The sequence below is a fragment of the Psammomys obesus genome, unplaced genomic scaffold (assembly GCF_907164565.1).
Source record: "Psammomys obesus unplaced genomic scaffold, mPsaObe1.curated_primary_1811, whole genome shotgun sequence".
NCBI lineage: Eukaryota > Metazoa > Chordata > Mammalia > Rodentia > Muridae > Psammomys > Psammomys obesus.
In genome coordinates this window covers 29536040-29557388 of record NW_026587216.1, presented here as the reverse complement: position 1 = coordinate 29557388, position 21349 = coordinate 29536040, and the positions used below count along the sequence as shown (strand labels likewise).

The 21349-nt window shown below is 41.3% G+C and overlaps 1 protein-coding gene across 2 annotated transcripts in view; it reads left to right on the top strand.

Annotated features, from left to right (window-relative positions):
- Positions 1–21349, top strand: part of Sgk3 (serum/glucocorticoid regulated kinase family member 3) — a 97436-nt gene that overhangs the window by 69224 nt on the left and 6863 nt on the right. For both annotated transcript variants that reach the window (XM_055603167.1, XM_055603168.1), the window contains exons 6-16: positions 3794–3881; positions 6075–6124; positions 7818–7875; positions 10346–10429; positions 10531–10662; positions 12676–12788; positions 12876–12912; positions 14217–14303; positions 16686–16781; positions 19077–19232; positions 20934–21023. In XM_055603167.1, the coding sequence (XP_055459142.1) occupies positions 3794–3881; positions 6075–6124; positions 7818–7875; positions 10346–10429; positions 10531–10662; positions 12676–12788; positions 12876–12912; positions 14217–14303; positions 16686–16781; positions 19077–19232; positions 20934–21023 (991 nt within the window). The remainder of the gene's footprint in view (positions 1–3793; positions 3882–6074; positions 6125–7817; positions 7876–10345; positions 10430–10530; positions 10663–12675; positions 12789–12875; positions 12913–14216; positions 14304–16685; positions 16782–19076; positions 19233–20933; positions 21024–21349) is intronic.

The window sequence follows — 21349 nt, the reverse complement described above, 5'->3', positions numbered from 1 at the left end:
GGATCTGGGTTTGATTCCTAGCAAGACATGTAGATCACAACCGTCTGTCGCTCCAGTTCCAGGAATCTGACACCTTCTGGCTTCCACATATGGTATACATACGTACAGTGCACAGACATATAGGCAAAACACTCCTACATATACAATAGAAACAAATTTAAAAAGAAAATGTGAAAATGCTGATTATCACTAGCAATGAACCTTTCCTTACGTGTTTAAGAAGTGGAAAAGGAACTTGGAGCTGGACATGGTGGTACATTCCTGTAATCCCCACACTTAGAAAGTGGAGGCGGGGCACTGGAGAGATGGTTCTGTAGTTAAAAGTAGTAGCTGCTCTTGCAGAGGACCCGTGTTTTCTTCCCAGTACCTACATGGTGGCTCACAACCACCTGTAACTCCAGTCTTAGGTGATCTGACGCCATCTTCCGGCCTCTGCAGGCACTGCATGCAAGTCTTGGTGCATAGATGCGTACGCACTCAAAACATCTATACACATAAAAATAAGACTAAAAAGATAAGTGGGAAGGTCAGCAGTTCAAAACCAGCCTAGGACTGCATGAAACCTTACAAAAATGAAACAAGAACAGCAAGACAAAAACAGGAGATGAAAATGGAAGTGAGAATACTTCCCTTTAACTTTAATACAAATAAAATGCCCAGACTGTTGTGCACAGGCTAGTCATGAGACCGTTCCCAGCACCTCTGAAGCCGCTCACACACCTCATTTCGACTTCCATTCCTCCTCTCTTTCCCAAGGTAACCACAATTCTGATTTTAAAAACACAGAGCAGTGTGGCCTGGCTTAAACCTCGTCTAGATAAAGTTGCACCGTGTGTGTTCTCCGTCTGGCTTGGTAATGTCCATTGCTGTGAAATATTCCACAACACATCCAGTGTCACTGACAAGCATTTCTGCGTTAATAGAAAGTCAGTCTTCATGCTTTTCATCTGAACCTCAGACTGTTGCTGGGCCTTGGGGAGCCACATATATAGACTGCACACAAAACTCCTTGTTCCTAACAGCTTTGAAATAAATGCACCTGTCAAGGCTGCTTTCCAGAGACTCTAACCTGTACCAGTGTGTCCTTCGCTGGCAGGATGAATACAGTCCTGAAGACACCTCACTCTGTAGAGCAATACTGGAACTATATGTAGGCGTTTCCAAAGACATGACTTTTTTTTTTTTTTTTTCTGGCTGTTACAAGTATTCCTGGCCTTACCATGGGTAAGTTACGGTGCACGTGTGCAGGCATTCTTGAAGAAGCTGGCCGTGGGGTGTTTACTTAACCCCAGGGCATAGTGCCCAGTGGCTTTCCAAGGTGGGTGTGGCAGTTTGCGCCCCTGTCTTGAGTACATGAACCAACATTGCTGAACTTTTTCCTACCAGTCTCATTTTTAGCCATTCTGGTGAGCAAGCCCTGATACAATGTGTGACGTTAATTGCTGTTAAGGTTGGTCAAGTTACCCCGTGGTAAGAATGAAATCATGTCACTTGTTAAACACTAACCACAGCTAGGAGAATCTTCAGATGTTCATAAAAACTAGGAGAATAAAAATTGGTGTAACCTTTCTGGAAATAGTTGTGAGGCTGGAGCTAGAGTGTTACAAGTTAACAATTCAGGCTGAATAGTTCTTGTTCTGTTTTGTTGTTTGGGGGACAGGGTTTTTCTGTGTAGACTCACTCAGGAGACAAGACTGGCCTCTAGCTCGTAGATCCTGTCTGCTTCTGCTTCCTGAGTGCTAGGATTGGAGGCGTGCACCATAATGCCCAGCCCCAAACTCTAAATGATTCTGATTTTAAAATTTTGGGACTGGTTAGATGGCTGTGTGGGTGAAAGCATTAGTTATACAAGCCAGGCCTCCTGAGTTTCCTCTTTAGGACCACATAAAGGTGGAAGGCCTCTGACGTCCTCGCATGCACCACAGCACACAATCCCTTCGCCTCCATACGCACAAATAATTAAGTTTTTTAAAAAAGTTAAATCTGTCTTGCAAGTCGTAATGCAGCCGTAGTGCTAAGTGCAAGGCCTGCCTTTGCGGTGCCGTCTGCTGTGCGTGAAGGCTGTGTGTGAGAAGCCAGAAGCCGTCGGGTGACTGTTGGCGCATCTGTGCGACCAGGAGTATAGTCTGTCAAATCTGATGGGGAAAGCCTTTAACAGCACAGGGAGAGGCTCACAAAGTTTGAAGTAGATACCATAAGAAAAAAATGTAAATATGGCATAACCAAAATTGTGCAGAGAATAAGGCCAACATAAAAGGTCAAAAGATTGAAGATTCTTTTTCCCATATTTACATTTTTTTTTCTTTAGAGGCTCAGAAGTGTTCAATTTGATGTTTTTCAGCGTATTCACAGAGCTGAACCATCATTCATGTCTGCTTCTGTCACTTCAGAGTCTAATCTGACATTTCCATGTCTCAACAAGGAAAATGCTTGATAACCATTGCTCTGTCTAAAAACCTGTCTGTCCTAGGCATTTCTTTTAGTGAAGTCATACAATATGTGTCACGTTTTTTTTTTCCCCTTCAGTCAGTGTAATGTTTTAGGTTCATCCCTGTTGTAACAGGTATAGATACTTCATTTCTTCCTGTTGCTGAATCCTGTTCAGAAACATGGTTTACCACATTGTGTTTATCCATTTATTGGCTGGTGAACATTTGTAGCATCTCTCCTTTTGTGCTGTTACCAACAATGCAGTTGTGAAAATTTGTGTATGAAATTTGGGAGAATGCATATTATTACGTTTTGTCCATGTAAATCTAAGAGTGGATCATTAAGTGATAGTGTTTAACATCTGTAAATTGCCTCCTTTTCAAAAGTACTTTTTTATTTTTCTAGTTGTTAACAAGTACTATTTTTACTGAGTTGTTAAGACCATCCGTGGACTACTGAAAATCCTGATAAACGTATGTGAACATCAGGATAGCAATCTGGCCATTTGTTGGCATTTTCGTTAACCTGTGAATGGTCTGCTTTTGTTTTGGTTCGCCCACCCCAATCAGCTTGTTTCTTTGTACCCATTTCATCTTAAATGTGGAGATCTACTCTAATGTATATCCCCATTTCTTTGGAGAGCCTTACCTTGCATCTGTGGGTATTTAGTGACTACAGAGAGGAGAGGCCAGCTATCTATGTTCACCATAGAGCACCAGAGACAATGTCTCACGCTAAAATGTTCTGGTGCTATAGGCTTCTGACATCGCCGACTGCCAACTCGTGTCCTCTATAGGCAGTTTACCATAGCAGGCTTTGCTCCTCCTGGTGGCAGACGGCCCTCCGCCTCCAATATATCATGAGAGACAGCAGGCTGAAATAAGCCTCCTGGCTTTTAAATGAACCTGTTCATAGGACACCTTGTTCCCCACCCCACCTCATGGCTTACATTTAGAGTGGGAGTGTCTTCGTCTAGGAAAACTGCATTCACAGTTTCTCTGAATATTGCCAGACTCTTTCCAAAAAAAGTTGCCTCATTCTCCATTCTCACCAGCAGCACGAGTGTGGCCCATCCTAGTTTGGGTATCATTCTGTCACACTGACTTTTGCTAATTAATAGATGTGAAATACATCTGAGTATCAGTTTCCACTTGGATTTCCTCTTCTGTTAACCGTCTGTTTCTCCTTTGCTGGGTTCCCTCTTCTTAAAAGCAGAACTTATTTATTCTGATATAATGAGTAATACAGTTTGTATTTTTCTTGCTACAAATGCTAATGTGGTGGTGTCTGTTTCCATTCTCCTTTAAAAGAAAGACGAGCTGTGTACATGCTGATGGAGTAATGAATCTGTGTTTGTTTGCAGCCCAGATGTCAGAGCATTCCTTCAAATGGACAGCCCCAGACATCAGTCAGATCCATCTGAAGATGAGGACGAAAGAAATACTCCGAAGGTAGCAGGAGGCGCTGTGCTTACCAGAGTAGCATCCTCACAGATGCTGTCTTCCATTAGAGCAGACTGACTGAGAACCAAGTCGTCTTGTCTGTCTAGGCTTTCTGCACTGTGGAACACCTAGACCAGTAAACCATTTACTGACTGTTCCCCAACCCCTTCTTTCTTTTCATGTATATGTGTGTGCTCTTACGTAGTTCATGTGTGTGGAGGCCCAAGGTTGATATTGGGGATCTTCTAAAGTGCACTTATATTTTACTCAGAGAAGCAGGGTGTTGGAGTCAGACCTATACCTCACCAACATGGCTAGTCTTGCCAGGCAGCTTGCTCTGGGGATTCCTGTCTCCACCCTTGAGGCCGGAGTTACAGACGAGCCACCATGCCCACCTGGCACTTCTGTGGCTTCTGTGGATCCAAACTCCGGTCCTCTGGCTTTCATGACAAGTGCTTTTACCCACTGAGCCATCTCCCCAGCCCTGAGCATTGTCTCCTAGAAAATAGGTAGATATTGTATTTTACAGTAAAGGGCATAATCCAGGTTATTCTTAATATTGAAATTAAGTAGAATAAGCATATTTTTGGAAGTGATTTTTAGTATTCACCTCTGGGTGCTGTGAGGAAAACATAAAAATGTAAGTCAGGGTATCGTATATGCTAATTAAAAGTACAAGTAATATATAATCTTGGCAAGCAGTTGGTCAGTGCATGTCAGATATAAAAATTCCTCACTTAGGAATTTATACATGATAATCTTTCATCCTGAAAAATCAGTGTTTATTTCAGCATGGTCATGCTTGTCCTAATATGTATTCTTTAAGTACTGACATACTAGTATGTGAAATCAGTATATACATTTTAAGCATATTCACATTGAAATATAGTTTCTTTAAAAGATATGCAAAGGTGAAATGATATGTAAATACTGGCATAATATAGTGACAAGGACATGGATGTTTAAAAATCTCCTGCCTCCTTCTACTTTGTTTCCCAACCATGGGCTTATACTCTTAATAGAAGACAAGCCATTCAAATAGTACCTTTAAGAAGTAAAAGCCATGTAAATACGACTTCCATTCTTGGGCTGCTAACCTGCTACTTCCGTAAACATTTGTTGGTTTAGGTTATTGAAAGAGTGTATTTAATTGTATTTATTTGCTTGTGTGTGTGCACGCACATGAACACACATGCATGCCCATGTGTGGACATGGGGGTGGAGGTCAGAGGACAGCTGTGGGAGTTGGTTCTCTCCTTCCACCAAGTGGGTCCCATGGGAGTCAGCCTCAGCTCAGCAGGCTTGGCCCTCAGCAGGCTTGGCCGCAAGCACCGCTACCTGCGGTGCCTCACCAGCTCAGTTACTAAGAACTTCTTAAGAAACAGAGTTCATTGCTAGACAAGTTCTTGTACGGTATCTGGAACTAAGCCCTCCTATTTGTAGGAACGGTGGCTTTAAGAAAACTTGGGGTGGGGTGCATGCCATGGCATGTACGACTTGAGGGAGTAGATTCTGTCCTTCTGCCACAGGGGTCTGAGAGATCAAACGCGGGTTTCAGGCTTGGAATCAAGCATCTTAACCCACCAAGACATTCCTCCAGCCCCAAAACCCTTACTTGATTTTATTTACTCATTTTTAAAGACATTTAATTCTATTGTTCACACATACGGGGTGTGTTGCCTATAACTATGGTGATCCGCATGCGTGCAGTGCCTGCAGAGTCCAAAAGAGGTTGTCAGATTCCCTGGAACTGGGGTTGTGAGCCACCCTGTCAGTGCTGGAAAATAAACCCAGGTCCTCTTGAAGAGCAGCCAGTGTTCCTAACCATGGAGCCATGTCTCTGGTGCCTCCCATCACCCCCCCCCCCTCAGTACCACAGCCATGGTAACCGGTTTTTTAATGTAAAAATGATTGCTCATATTAGTGTTTCAGCACTTACCTCTCCTAAGCAGCTTTGCCTGTTGACTTTGACAGTTTAACTCTGAGTGTCAGTTCTGGCTCATCTTTCTCCTTGCAACTGCTCTTGAAAGTTCCCATGATACAAGTGACGGCTTATGTTGGTTATATTTTAAGAATTAGGACTTGAGGCTTCTTTGATGCATATTGTTGCCTGGGGTGCACTTGTGTAGTTTTACATCAAAGCATCCGTTGATTGACAGTCTTTTAACACTAACGAGAATACTATTTTCCCTCACTAAACAGCCACGTACTACCTCACAGAACATCAACCTGGGACCGACTGGAAACCCTCAGTAAGTTTAATTTATTCCAGCTTTGTCTTTGAGAATGTGCATTTATGTGAAGTTACACCGTTTTAACCGGAAGCCTGTGAAGTATGTCAGTAGTTACAGAGAATGTAATGCTGTCACACGCTTCGTTGCTCTAGCCGAGCACAACTAAAATGCTAGACTTTTTTGTTTTAAAACCGTTTACTTTGGTTCGTGTGTGTGTCAGTCCAGTCGCCACTGGTCAGCAGTTATGTGGGGCCTCATCCTGTTTGCTCCTGGAAGAGATTTGCCTGTATTTCCACGGTCACATTTGCTCCCTCTGTTTAAAACAGTATTTCATTAAAGAACAAAGTAGCCCAAAGAACAGGTTCTTGTAGAAGAAATACACCTATATTTAGTTAGGTATTTTACTGTGTCCTGCTTATTTTAATTAACTTTGTAGTTAACATACTAAAAATGACTTTTTTTTTTTAATGGCTTCTTACGACATTTTCATATATGTATTATTGTTTCGTTTGTACCTGTCCACTCCCCCAACACATACCCCTTAGCGCCTCAGTCTATCGGTCTCCTCCCTCTCTGCCAAATAGTCTGGTTTCCTGTTATTTGTATGTCTGTACATACATATTGTTAAGCCTTGACTCAGCATAAGAAAGAAAATGTGTTTTGTCATTTCCTCTCTTGTCTTTATTCACCTTTCCCCTACTTCCAGATCCCTGCTTCCCCCTTCATAGTCTCACTGCTTTTGCATGCTCTGTGTGTGATAGAGGATGTATGTATTTACATCTAGATTGTGACAGAAGATGTGAGCTGTTTGCCCTCCTGAGTCTGGCTTATTTGCTTACTGCTTCCGTGTTAATCTTTACCTATTTTGATACTTAACCTAGACCTAGTGTTGGTTAAATGTGTGTTAACAGACTCCAAACCTTTTTATATTTTATTTATTTACTGATTGTACCATGGTATGTGTATGGAGGCCAAAGGACAGCTTGTAGGAGTCAGTTCTTGTAAGTCATCAGGCTTGGTGGCAAGCACCTTCACCTGCCAGTTAATCAAATCAGCCTGTTGTTTTGCGTGTTTTTGTTAGATACCTAAATACCATGATCCCTCCAGTATGACTTAGGATTCAGGCTCTCTGGGAGAAAACACTCCTAGATGCTTAAGTCCAACACTCTACCTGCTACCGTCCTGCACACAGCCAGTGCTAAAGTAAATAAAAGGCAGTGTTGTCGGTCTCTGGTGTTTTGTTCCTGGCTTTCCTTCATTGCCATCCCTGAGAACAGCCCAGGGAACTCTTTCATTCCAATGTGCCGTAGGGACTTCTCTCCACCCAAAAACTTTCTTGGCATCTTTGTTGGGTGCTAGCACCTAGTACCTTGTTTTTTAGAACTACTCAGTACCAAACACTGCTTGAACTTCGTAGTTAAAGTTTCTTCACCAATCGCAGTGCTTAGGTTTGTGATGAATAAAACTGGCTCAGAAAGAAACTACTCTGCGAGATATATTTTTATCTATGTATTATGATGCATATAAAGGCTTGTTTCCTCTTAGAATATTACTGAGGTGTCTCTTAAAGAGGGCTTAACTAGGGCTTATATAATTTTAATTGGGAGGAGATCCTAGCTCTTAACAAAGGTGATGTACTAATGTTTAAACGTTCATATCTTAATTTCTAGAAGACTCATTTTTTTCTTTTGCCATTGTTAATTCCTTTCAGTGCTAAACCAACTGACTTTGATTTCTTAAAAGTTATTGGAAAGGGCAGCTTTGGCAAGGTAAGAGTTTTTAATGTTCCCTTCCATGAGTAATCACTTAAGGAGTGTCTGCTTTACACGTGTGAGTCATTACATGTGTGATAGACCTTGCTTAATCTAAGAGCATCAGAGCCATTCTAGAACTTGACAGTGGCCATCCATGCCGAGAATGTCAGGGTTTCGAGGAAGTATCATAAGAGAATGTTGATTGATTAAATAAAACAGAATGAGCTATCGGAGGGCAGGGTCCCTTCAGCCGGTAGGGACTTTAACATCCCAGACTTTTGTTGATAATAAATGGATATTGGGCATCTTTTCTGGCTACTAATGGCCGACATCAGAGCCGTTGGTTTTTTGTTTTTTTTTTTTTTTGGGGGGGGAGCTGGAATGTTGGCCAAGTCCCAAGAGCAGGCTATTCTGTTTGCTGTTCAGGGTCTGTGGCCTTGAAACTGCAGGTTTAGCTGATGTGGTCTATGAGGTTTAGGCCAGAGCACCTGAGTTCTGGATGCGGCTCTTCAGGATTCGGGAACATATGTATGTTCGAGCAGAAGATAAAGTTAAGAAGTTTAACTTTTAGGCCCATGGTCTTGGTAGTTGGGGGAGGGGAGTCCCCAAACCAGGGGAGGAATCCCACCCTCAGGAACAGGTAGGCTGGCAAACAGGCTGCTGATTGGCAGAACTTACCTGGAGTATGACCTGTGGATTCCAGTGGATCTCCTGAAACTTACAAGAATCTTTTTAAGTTAACAAAAAGAGACAAATTGGCTTGGGAGACAATTTTTAATGTTAAAGCTCTGAACAGTCTTAAAACAACAGTAGCCTATTTGGGGGAAGAGTTTTTATATACCTGAAATTACTTTCTTATCACCAACCTTTAAAACACCTTCTTAGACCCTCAAACATTAGCAGAAGCTCAGACCTTACATAAACTACATTTTTGAGAGGTGAAGCCTTGGTTTCTGCTGTTAAACTGATCTTCAAACCCATCAGAGACCTGAGAAGGATAAATTATCGCTGGAAGCATAATCCAAGCAGCCTTCCCATTAGGCTCCTCTGGTGTCGGTGGCTCTTGTGGGCACAGTCCTAGGGCAGCATCGCAGCCTCGATCTTCCAGGCTTCGGGTACTGGCCATAAAAGGGCTTTCCATGGAAGAGGAACTTGGGAGAATGATCAGCCTTATTTTGTTTAGGCAAAACGTGGCAGCCAGCTCTCTGGGTGTCTTATTTGTTCCCAGTTCAGGCAAGGCCAGTGGGCCAGTTGGGGCAGTTCGGCACAGTATCACAGTATCCAGGTGGAGTCGTTGTCGTTTGCCCAGATCTTCCTAGAGGCCTTGGTGTCACTCAGCGTTTCAAGTGTGGCTCTGGTTCTGGTTCCATTTGCTGACTTTCTTCTTAATTTTTTTATCTGTTGTCCAAATTTGCCTGTTACTAAAGAAAGAACTACACTATGGGGGAGATCGGAGCTCTCAATGCCATGCCCTCTCATGTACCGTATGTTAGTATTGTTCATCTGTCACAGCAAACCAGTGTTGATGTCCATATTAATGTACACACGTCATTTACTCTGATTTTGTAGCTTTTACCTTTTTCTAACCTACTGCCACTTTGCACATAGGTTTCTTGTCTGCTTAGTTCATCTTGGCTGTCAGTTCCTCAAACATCTTTTGTTTTTTATGACCTTGACAGTGTTGAAGTTTCCCTGTAGGAAGCCCCTGTGTTGGGCTGCTCTGGTGTTTATGTCATGTTTAGAGTGAGTTTGTATGTTTGGACCAAACGGACAGTGGAGGTTACAGAAGTAAGCACACACATGTCAAGAGTTGATATGTGAGGTTTTCTCAGTGTCCTGGAACACGTTTAGTAATTACACAGCTTCGCTTGTGCTAGCCTCAGACACCTTACAGTTGTAGTCATGTATTGCACGGAAATGTCACTTTGGGGACCTCACAGAGTGTATTCACGCAAACTTAAATACTACAGCCTACTATGTGTCGATGCCTTGTATGCAGTCAGTCATGGACCCAGTCGTTGTTGTTATATGTAGTATGACCTTGAAAATGTTTTTCTCGTCTGGTACAACATCCTCTGTTTTCTAGTAATACAGACAAGGCAAACCATTATAAAAGTACAATGGACTGTGGTTGCCTCTTCCTCTGAACTCTTGTGAATTCAGACCCTGTAAGCGAAGCTTGTGTGGTTCAAGGCTGGTACATGCAAAAAGTCCTTCCCTTGTGTGGTGTTTATTTTGATGACTAATTTAGTAAAAATGTCATTCCCAATACATTAAGTAACAAATAAATAATCTCAAATAATCAGTGCCATTTTTGTTTTATTAAAATACTTAAGAGAAAATCAAATTACAGAAGTAAATTCAGTAATGTTCAGTACTCAAAACAAAATACAGGTCCCTTGTGGATTTGCTTTTTAGAAACTTTTGCAGTCTTAAAAACTTTAAAATTGCAAACTTTCTAATCATTTGCAAATCTTTCTAACAGGTTCTTCTTGCAAAACGAAAACTGGATGGAAAATTTTATGCTGTCAAAGTGTTACAGAAAAAAATAGTTCTCAACAGAAAGGAGGTAAAATAAAATAGCTCTTGTTTCTCCTGACCCTATTTTCTTTGTTAGCAGTTGTTTTCTGGTATATTATACAAATTGATATTTTACATTTTTTTTTCCAGCAAAAACATATTATGGCTGAACGCAATGTGCTCTTGAAAAATGTGAAACATCCATTTTTGGTTGGATTGCATTATTCTTTCCAAACAACTGAGAAGCTTTATTTTGTTCTGGATTTTGTTAATGGAGGGGAGGTGAGTTTTATAATTAGCTGTCTAACACAGACAGTGGGTAGAGGAGAAAAAGGTAACATGAAATCCAAAAGGTTCTTATGCAAGCCTTGAGCTGACAGTGCTTTATCAACAGCTGTTTGCAGAGGGAAAGCAGTGTTCAGCAGACCACACACCCTGCAGGACATGCAGGAGTTCAAAGCATCATGTGCAGTTTTGCCAGTGACCCCTCCCCGTAGTGAAGCCAGAGCAGGAGAGCTTCATGTTGTATCCTCTCCCTGATGGTGCATTCTGTATCTCAGCATGTTAAAGAGTCTGCTGAGATCTGTCTTGGAGAAAGGATTTTTTAAAAGACAAGGACCGTTTTAATCACAGAGTCCCCTCTTTTGTTTGTGCCAGTTAACCATGGTCCTCAAAACGCTTAAGCAGAGACTGTTGACACCCTTCTTGGAAATTCTGCTGTTATGTTAACCGACACAGTGAGAGTATGTGTAAAATACCACTTCCATGCCCAGGGCTCTGTCTCCTTGAGCATTATTCAGTGTCACAACAGCCACGTTCTGTAAGACAGAAACACAGGCACAGAAGATAACCCAGCGGGTGGAGTCATGCAGTTAGACCAACAGAGTGAGCTCAGGCAGCCTGATGGCAGGTTTCAGGCAGTTAGCCATCCCATTCTTCTACTTTCCAGCCCCCTACTGTTCTAATTTGTTTGACTTTTGATCCACAAGTGTCTCTAAAGTTTATTTAACTGGTAAGTTTAATAATACATTTACAAAGCGCTCATCTGTCCCTCCATCTCAGCAAAGAGGGAAGAATCAATGTCACTGTTGTTCAGTTAACTATAGAATAAAGGTGACCACAAAAAAGAGAACGAAGCTGGGCATGGTGGCTCATACCTTTACTCCCAACACTCAGGAGGCAGAGGCAGGAGTATCTCTGAGTTTGAGTCCAGCCTGGGTCCTGATGAGTTCTAGGAAACCCTATTTGGGGGAAAAAAAACAGGAGGGTTGGGGAGGAGAGACAGAGGGAGATAGCATAAATGTAAAACGAGTAGCCAGCAATAAGGACGTTTACATTGAAAGACTGTCAGGGCTCTTGTGTTCCACTTCAGAGTCGAAGGCAGACATCTCAGTCACAAGCCTCTCGCCCGCCTCCCCTGTTTGAAATGTTCATGGGAGACGTCTGAGTGGATGGGGCCCTGCAAGTTGCCTTTTCTGTGATTTCTTTCTGGTGTTTTAGGACAGCGGTTGTTGAGACCGACCGGCAAAAGTAGAGAGAGTCAGGCTCCTCATCTACACGATGAGCTCTGCGGGGATAATCGGTTGGGGATGAAGCACTGTAGAATGTGCTGGTGGGTTTAAGGGAGTTAAATGTGGCTGCCTGTAGGCAGACTGGAAAGAAAGACCAGGAAGAAGGTTAGAGGCAGAGTATGGGTTCATCCTGTGCTCTGTTGATGTTAGCGTTTTCTTTTAGGTGCCTTCTCTTGTTTTTACTGTTGTTTATTTTCTCCCTGATAGCCATACTTCACACTTCAACATGGGGCATAAAGTTTTTGTATACTACTTAATCTCTTCGTTAGCACCCAGTGGAGTTTCAACAAAAAATAAGTTATGAGATGCTGGACATTGGCTTCTAAGCCAGCTGTCTCATCAGCTTCCTACATTTAACACTGTTGGGGAAATTATTAGATAACACAAGTGTATAAAGACCTCAGCACGGGGCTTTTGACTTATACAGAATTGTAGATTTTCCCTGGTCTTTTCTGAAGTCTGGAATGGTGTGGATGCTGTCCCACTGAGAACTGAGCAGCCCACGTGGGAGATGAGAGAAGTTAGTGAGGGCAGCAAAGGTGCGTGATTGAAGGCAGGAGTGGGACAGTAGCTAGATAAGAGATACATGGTTGAAGGAGAGATATGGACGGTACAGTCCTGCATTCTTGTGAACTTTCATCCTCTGTTCAAAATATCAGAAACAATATTCTTGTCTAATGCCATGTGTGACTGGTACTAAGTAGCCTTTCTCTCAATTTTGCAGTTATTTTTTCACTTACAAAGAGAGAGGTCTTTTCCTGAACACAGAGCGAGGTTCTATGCTGCTGAAATTGCCAGTGCCTTGGGTTACCTGCACTCCATCAAAATAGTGTACAGGTGAATCGTTTGTTTAAATTATATGGAAAGTACCTCTTAACATATTTCACTTCAGGTGATATTCAGATTTTTTTTCTTCTTTTATAGAGACCTGAAACCCGAAAATATTCTTTTGGATTCAATGGTAAGCGTGTTTAAAAATCTTTTTAAAAATTTATTTTTTAAAACTTTACAGTTTTTATTTTGTTATTGTTGTTGTTATGCATAGTAGGAAATCATCTGAAGGGTACCATACTATATATATATATATATATATATATATATATATATATGGTTGCATTTCTGTTATATCTTGAAGTAACATTCTGTGTTAAGGAATCCTGTTAGTGCTGATGAGGGGACAAGGCTGAGAAAAGAGAGACCATAAAAAATACAGGACTAGCATGGACGGCCCCTTTGTGAGGAAGTAGCTCTCTGTTTTGACTGTGGGGAGAGCTGCAGCAATACAAAGATACCGCATAGAGCTACACACCTACACACGGGGTTATACATACTCCAGAGAGTGACACCAAACGAGGTCAATATTGTAATGAGCAGTTTGTACGTCAGCTTCTCGTTTGACATTGGAGCAAAATTTCACCCTTGGGGTAACCTGGATGAGGTTACAGTCTCTACTGTTTTTGCCATTTCATTTGTTTTTACAGTTATCTCTAAATAAAAAGGGTTTCAGAATTGGCAGTTCAGGTGCAGGGATATAACTCAGCGGGTAAAGTCATCGCCTAGCATGCAGGAGGCCCTGGCTTCAGCTTACTTTAAAAAAAGAAAAAAGAAAAAAAAAAAAAAAAACATGGCCTCAGGTGCACATACGTGTAATCCCATCTCTTGGGAGGTGGAAGCAGGAGGCTCAAAATGTTCTCTATTGCATAGTAAGCTTAAATCCAGCCTGGGCTATATGAGACTCTGCCTCAAAGAAACAAAAAATAATGGCTGGCAAGATCACACAATGGGTTAAGGACACTCCAGCACAAGTCCAGCAGAATTCAGTCTCCAGGACCAATGGTGGAAGGAGAGAGCCAGCTCTTCAAAGTTGTCTGACCTGCACATAAGCACTTCTGTCTTCCTCTCTCCTCCCCCTCCCTCTCCTTTTCACACAGGGATACTCAGACCCCACAGAAAGACACATACATACACAATAAACAAACAACTACATGTAAAACACTTTAAGGGGCTTGAGGGATTGATCAGTGGTTAAGAGCACTTGCTAGTCTTACGGCAGACGCAGCATTTTTATCAGGTGGCTCACAACCACCCGAATCTTTAGTTACAGAGGGTCTGATGCCTCTGGTATTCTCCGGCACCTGCCTTCATGTGGTATACACAGATCCACAGAAGCACACGTGCCTACACACAAAATAAAGACTTGTTACAGTTAAAGCTTGTTAATTCATATCTATGCATTGCTTTATCTTCCTGCCTTGTGTTTGTCAGGGACATGTTGTCTTAACAGATTTTGGGCTTTGCAAAGAAGGAATTGCTATTTCTGATACCACTACAACCTTTTGTGGGACACCAGAGGTAAGAAATATATCTGGCTGTCGATATAAATACAAATATAAATACAGGTCGCATACTGCATATACAAAAGATGTGAAATAAAACTTGTTGAAGCTCCCAGCTTTCTGGAGATTGAGAGTGTACAGAGGGTATAGATTTAGAGTGCATTTTCCCTGTGTTTGTGAAGTACCACAAGACCCTTTTTGAATGATCTAACAGATAACATGCTTATATGTTTATGATATGAAAAGTTTGCCTTGAACATCTTTAAACATTTAATTACATTTCTAATCCTTCTATAAAGAACTCAAGTAAAAATTTCCTAAAGTTCATTGTGGGGGTAGTTGCCCCATACTGTAAATATGCTTACAGCGTTGAGCTGTACACTTGAAAGAGTATTGGACAGTATATAAATACCTTATTAAAACTGTGCTTTCAAATGAGCTGTATCTATATACTCAGCATATAGTCCTATAAGATATGATAAACATAATGAAGTCTATACACCTAAAGAAGATAAAAAAGAAAGAGGACCTGGGATAAGATGATCAGTCCTCACTTAGAAAGACAAATGTAAGGTGCATTGGACGCAGGAGAAAACAAATAACAGGACAGGGGGCCCTGAAAGACTCTACCTAGCAGTGTATCAAAGCAGATACTAGGACTCATAACCAAACCTTTGGCAAAGTGCAGGGAATCATATGAAAGAAGGGAGTTTGTATGACGTGGAAAGGATAGGAGCTCCACAAGGACCAAATATATCTGGGCACAGGGGTCTTTTCTGAGACTTGACACTCTACCAAGGACCATGTATGGATATAACCTAGAACCTCTGCTTGGATGAAATCCGTGGTAGCTCAGTACCCAATTGGTTTCCCATAGTAAGGGAACAAGGACTATTTCTCACAGGAACTCAATGACTGGGTCTTTGACCTCCCCACCCCCCAAGGGAGGAGCAGTCCTGCCAAGGCCACAGAGGAGGACTTTGCAGCCACTCCTGAAGATACCTGATAAAACGGGGTCAGATGAAAGGGGAGGAGGTCCTCCCCTATCAGTGGACTTGGAAAGGGCTAGGGAGGAGATGAGGGAGGGAGGGTTTGGGAGGGAATGAGGGAGTGGGATACAGCTGGGATACAGAGTTAATAAAATTTAACTAATAATAAAAAAATATAAAAATGAGCTGCATCGATAGGCAGTGATGTCATGTGCCTTTAATCCCAGCATTTGGGAGGCAGAGGCAGGCGAACAGCCAAATTTCAGGCCAGCCTGGCCTACAGAGTTCGTTCCAAGAGAGCCATGGCTACACAAAGAAACCCTGTCTCCAAAACTCCGACCCCACAAGAAAAGCTGTTTTAGGGCTGGAGATGCAGCTCAGCAGTTAAGAGCACTTGCTGCTCTTGCACAAACCAGGATACTTCCAGGACATCAAACGGCATCTTTTGTCCTGTTAGGGCTTCGCATGCATGTATGGTGCACATGCATGTCTGCACGCAAAATACACACCTAAAATTCAATCTAAACTAATTGTTGTTTTGTTTGTTTGTCTAGCCTACTAAATTTAGTATAGTCGAGTCTTTTTTTTCTTCCTAGTCTTCTTTTTTTATGTTTTTTTTTTTTTTTTTTTTTTCCAGACAGGGTTTCTCTGTGTAGCCTCGGCTGTCCTGGAACTCACTTTGTAGATCAGGCTTTTCTTGAACTCACAGAGATCCAGCTGCCCCTGTCTCCGAGTGCTGGGATTAAAGTAGTGTGCCATCACCTCCTAGTAGCTATTGTAATTCTTAATAATAATTCTCACTACAAAGGAAGGAATGGGTAATTGCCAGATTTAGAATTCTTTTTTAACTTGAGCATGGTGGCAGGAAGCCTTCCTTAGCTCAAGAATTTAAGGCCAGCCTCAGAACTGTAGTAAGTCTGTAAAAACAAGGGAACACATGAAGTCTTTGTTCAAGTGGAAACATTTTAAATGAATTTTTTTTTTTTTTTGAGACAGTCTTATTTAGCCCAGGCTGATCTCCAAGTCCCAATTCTCCTAATGTCTTCCCAAGTTCTAGAATAAAAGTCATGTACTACTGCTTCTGGCTAAATTCTAAAATAATAAGTCTGCTGGAAGTCTTTCTCCCAAAACATATTCAGCATGATGAGTCCTATGCTTCCTGTTCTTTTCTGTATGGCTTTCATCTCTGGATAAATTGCTATGTGCTTATAATTTCACGTGTTCAGTTGACATTACCAAAACCAAAAACATAACAAAACACTGTGACAGAAAGAATGTATAACTCATTGATAATCCAGATAGGTCTTTAGAATGAGTAATAGCAGCTAAAGTTTGTTCACTTTATCAATTGCTAAGTTCTGTCCTTTGCTCCGTGAGTTGCTGTAATGTTCCCCTTTTTTTTTCTGTAGTACCTTGCACCTGAAGTGATCAGAAAGCAGCCCTATGACAACACTGTGGACTGGTGGTGCCTGGGTGCTGTTCTGTACGAAATGCTGTATGGGCTGGTATGTGTCTCTATTCTTCATTATTCCACTGCACCATTGACAACATAATAATCCGTAATCTCAAAGATGCTTATGTAGTACCAATAAAGCAGGACTGCCTAGTTAAATGGCTCCAAAACCATGTTCGGAATGTGTACATAAAGAAAAACGTTATTTTTAAACCCCAGTATACTATTTCTGTATTACTTCAGTCATTTTCCTTCTGGAAGTTTTAGAAATAGACACCTAGTCATAACATTGAACTTAGATATTTTCTTGCATTTTGTTTATACCAGATATCACCTGCCTAATTTTTAAAAAGATGGAAATAAAAGAGTTTTCAATTATTAACATATTACTCTTATGTTTTAAAAGATAATGCCTTTTGGAGTTTGTATTTCATTCCGTTTTTACAGGATCGAATTCATACATTTCCAGGTTTTATACCACTAGGTATCACCTATACCGCCCATTTACCTTCTCTGAAAATATCTTGGCTCTTTTCCCCTGTTGGGGGGATAAAAAAAAAAAAGAAGGAAATGATGTTTGCTGTGCAGTTGAATTCCACAGTTTTCAGTAAGCATGCCTAAGACCAGCCAGAGCTGTTGGTCAAAACCAAGTTTTATTATTACACTGAGATACCATTCCAACTCAGTGCAACCTCCTTAGGCTTTTTAGTTTACATATCTTCCTAAGAATGTATTTGTTTTTCTTTTATGTGGGGTGTGCACGCATGTACCAATTTTGCTAAATTGACAAGTTAGCAAGCCCTAAGTAGCCTTGTGTTTCTGTACCCCACACTGTGGTTTCAGGGGTGCCTGGCATTTTACATGGGTACTGAAGACCTGAGCTCAGGTCCTGGCTTACATAGCAAGTACTGAGCCATCTCCTCAGCACTTAAATTTTGCTTTTCCTTGGCCCGTTTGAAATATTTGGAATTGCTTTGTAGATAGTCTTTGTGACCGACCTACAAAAACTGTGGAGCTCAGTGAAGTTAGGCCTATTTTAGATTCCAAAGAATGATAGACAGCATGCTCCTTCCCTCAGTGGTGGATGGCATGTTAAAAGCTACTTTTTAAGTCATGCTAGTGACAGTGGGTGTCAGATAGCCACTTAATACCTTAACTTTATTTAGTCATTGACTGTCAGAATTGATATTTCAGAATCCTTTGTATTTCTTTGAAGGACTTTGGAAGTATAAAATAAGATATTTTAAAAGGTAAATTTTTTTTTCTCTCTTATGAGAAGGAACAAAAAAAAACTGACAGGGCTATTAAACTCCCTAAACTTTAAATATTATTTTTATTCCAAAACTTCTAGCTAGATAATTAGCTATAATGCATTCTCCTACAACTGAACCATCACATGTACTTAGGAAGAAACACTTATCTTCAGGTCTCTACTTTTTTGATGACTTTATTCTCAAGTCTTAAATTATTTGATATTTCATCTGTCTGGAATGCCTATCACCAGTGACTCTCTCATTATACCTATGCATGTTAGTCACTGTTCTCTGACTGAAGAGACACCACGACCAAGGTAACTACTATAAAAGAAAGCATTTAGTTGCGGTCTTGATGGCAGTTTCAGAGGCTTAGTTCGTTACCATCGTGGTGAAGAAGATGGCACTGAAGCAATAGCTGAGAGCTATATCCTGATCCACAGGCCAAGGGACAGAAAGAGACACTTGACCTGGCATGGGCTTCTGAAACCTGAAAGCCCACCCCTAGTGACACACTTCCTCCAATAAGGCCACACCTCTTAGTCCTTCTAATCTTTTCAAATAGTGCCACTGCTTGATGACTAAGCATTCAAATATGAGCCTTTGGGGACAATTCTTATTCAAACCACCACCCTATGATTTGGCCAATCATTGTTTTTCTAAAACATACAATTACAAATGGGTGATTTAAAAAGCAGTCTACAAAGAGCTACTAAAAAAACAAGCAAAACGGATCCTACTTTCCCCAGTGAACCTGTGTTAATCTTGATAGTGCATTAGGCTTTAGGAGCTCTTTGCCACAAGTACTGACGTCTACATTCCCCAAGAGGGCCATGAGTTTCTGCAGTTCTCCATACCCAACTGCTCTCTGAAGACCAAGGCCAAGTTCAGCATCTTTTCTTTTTGAACACAGTGTTTCACTGGCTTGGAATTCACTGTATAGACCATGCTGGGACTGAGATCCATCTGCCTCTACCTTCTGAGTGCTGGGATTAGAGGTGTGGGTCACCTCACTCTGCACTCCAACATTTTTTAATCCATTTTCACGTAATTCACTAACCTCTGTTGTTTTGCTTTGCTTTTTATGTTCCCAGCCTCCTTTTTACTGCCGCGATGTTGCTGAGATGTATGATAATATTCTTCACAAGCCCCTAAACTTGAGACCAGGAGTGAGCCTCACAGCCTGGTCCATTCTGGAAGAACTCCTAGAAAAGAACAGGCAAAATCGACTTGGTGCCAAAGAAGACTTTGTAAGTAAATTTCTGAGTACTGATTGTTGCATTTTATTTTTCTTATTTTTGTTTGTGAGCCTAGCCTTTTTAACAACTGAGCCATCTGTCCAGCCCCATTTTTTTTCTTCAATGCTCTCTCGTTTGAATTTTGAGTCACAGTCTGAGCCACTCTTAAACTTCCAGAGAACTGAACCCTGGACTCTGAGATTCAGGCTCAGGAGACTTATTAATGGAGCTATCCAAGGCTCCTCTGAGTACCTATTGTTAAACTTACTTAAAATCTGGAGATAAATCATTTGATTTGGCATTTAGATCACAGAATTAGGCTGGGGACATTCTGGTCTCCAGTTTCTGATAGTTTCATGTAATGTCATTAGTTCTGTTTTCATTAGATTGTAACAGCAGTGTGTTCAGCTTTTATACCCTGCTACTTCTCACTGATTTTTATTCATGACAATTTCTTCTTACTTCTGTTCTTTTTCTGTTTTTTGAGTTTATTCAACTTTATCTTATATGCATTGGTGTAAGGGTGTCAGATCTCCTGCAACTGGAGTTACAGACAGTTGTGAGCTGCTGTGTGGGAACTGAACCCCAGTCCTCTGGAAGAGCAGCCAGTGCCCTTAACTGTTGAGCCATTTCTAGTCCCCCCTCCCTTCTTTCTATGAAGTGTCATATAATACATTTTTTGACTACTACCATTTTTTTGTCTGTTTAATTTTTTTTTTAGAAGAAAGTTTTACTGTTACTACGTAGTTCAAAATCTAAAGTTCCTGCCTCCGCCTACAGAATGCTAGGATTAGAAATGTGTGCCATACCTAGAAATTTAAATTTTTTCAATATTTGGTCATCAATGTTGTTTTATTTTGAGATGAAGTCAGTGATGTGCAGGTTGACCTCAGACTGGCTACAATCCCCCTGCCTCTGCCTCCCAGAGCTGGGAGTGCAGGTGTGTAAGCCCTGCTCTCCAGGTCCTGGAAATCTGAGCTTGGGCCCTCGTCCTTGTCTGCTAAATACTCTATCAGTTCAGCTAAATCTTTGAGAATATAAATTGCTATATCCCGTGTGTCTGCTTGCTCCTGATCAGGAGTTAAACATTAAGTTTAACTCTTGTATTCCTCAGTTCTCTCTCACAGCCAGGTTAGCTTCCAGGCCTTTACTGGAACTCACAAACTCTTGTACTTGCCCCATTGTATTTCTGGGTCCTCCTCTTTACTCTGCTGTGTAAACTGTTAAAGCTCTTATGCAGCTCATGAAGTGTGCAGAGGCTGTGGTAGTCCTCAGACCCTCTTCTCGGTGCAGTGGCTCTAGTTGCTTTCGTGTCTTCATATCGCACATTTGTGGCTTCAGTCCAGAACCCGCTTACAAACTCTTCAGGCTGACATAGTGACTGCTTTCTTCATACTGCCACCTGGGTTCCTCGAGTAGCTTGGTCAAAGCATATGCTAACTTGAAACCCTGCCTTGGGAGATGGCTCAGTCAGTAAATGGTTGCTGAGCAGGTGTGAGGACCTGCATTCAGAAACTGTGCTTGTGAAAAGGATATTACTTACATGGAAGTGTCTGGTTCTCAGTGCCTGTCTTTCCAGGGCTTGTGTCCAGGAGTGACATAAATACCTCATTAAAAAAACTTGAGTGGCAAAATTGAAGTAGTTAAACCTGGTAATATTCTTTGATGAATGCTTAATCGTTTGTCATCACTTTTTTTTTTTTAATATTCTAGCTTGAAATCCAGAATCATCCTTTTTTTGAGTCACTCAGCTGGACTGACCTTGTACAAAAAAAGATCCCACCACCATTTAACCCTAATGTGGTAAGTATGTATTTTTTGTAAAATACATACAAAGCTGAAATGAAGCTCACTGTGATTTTGGAAATGGATCCCCAAAGCCGACCTGAATGAAAAGGAGTCAACACCTAAGCATTGTGCAGTTGTCACTTAGAGGTGTCGAGCTCAGTGCTGGAAGACTTGGCCTATCTTTTCCACAAAACAAGAAAGGAAAGCAAAAACTTCAAGGTGACCAGTAAGACCACAGTTAGATTAAGTATCTTCCTGCATGGTAATTATGAATGCTTCTTTGCAGAGATCAAATGGATGATCTTATAGATGGAAGCTAAGGTAGCCATTATCATTTCTGT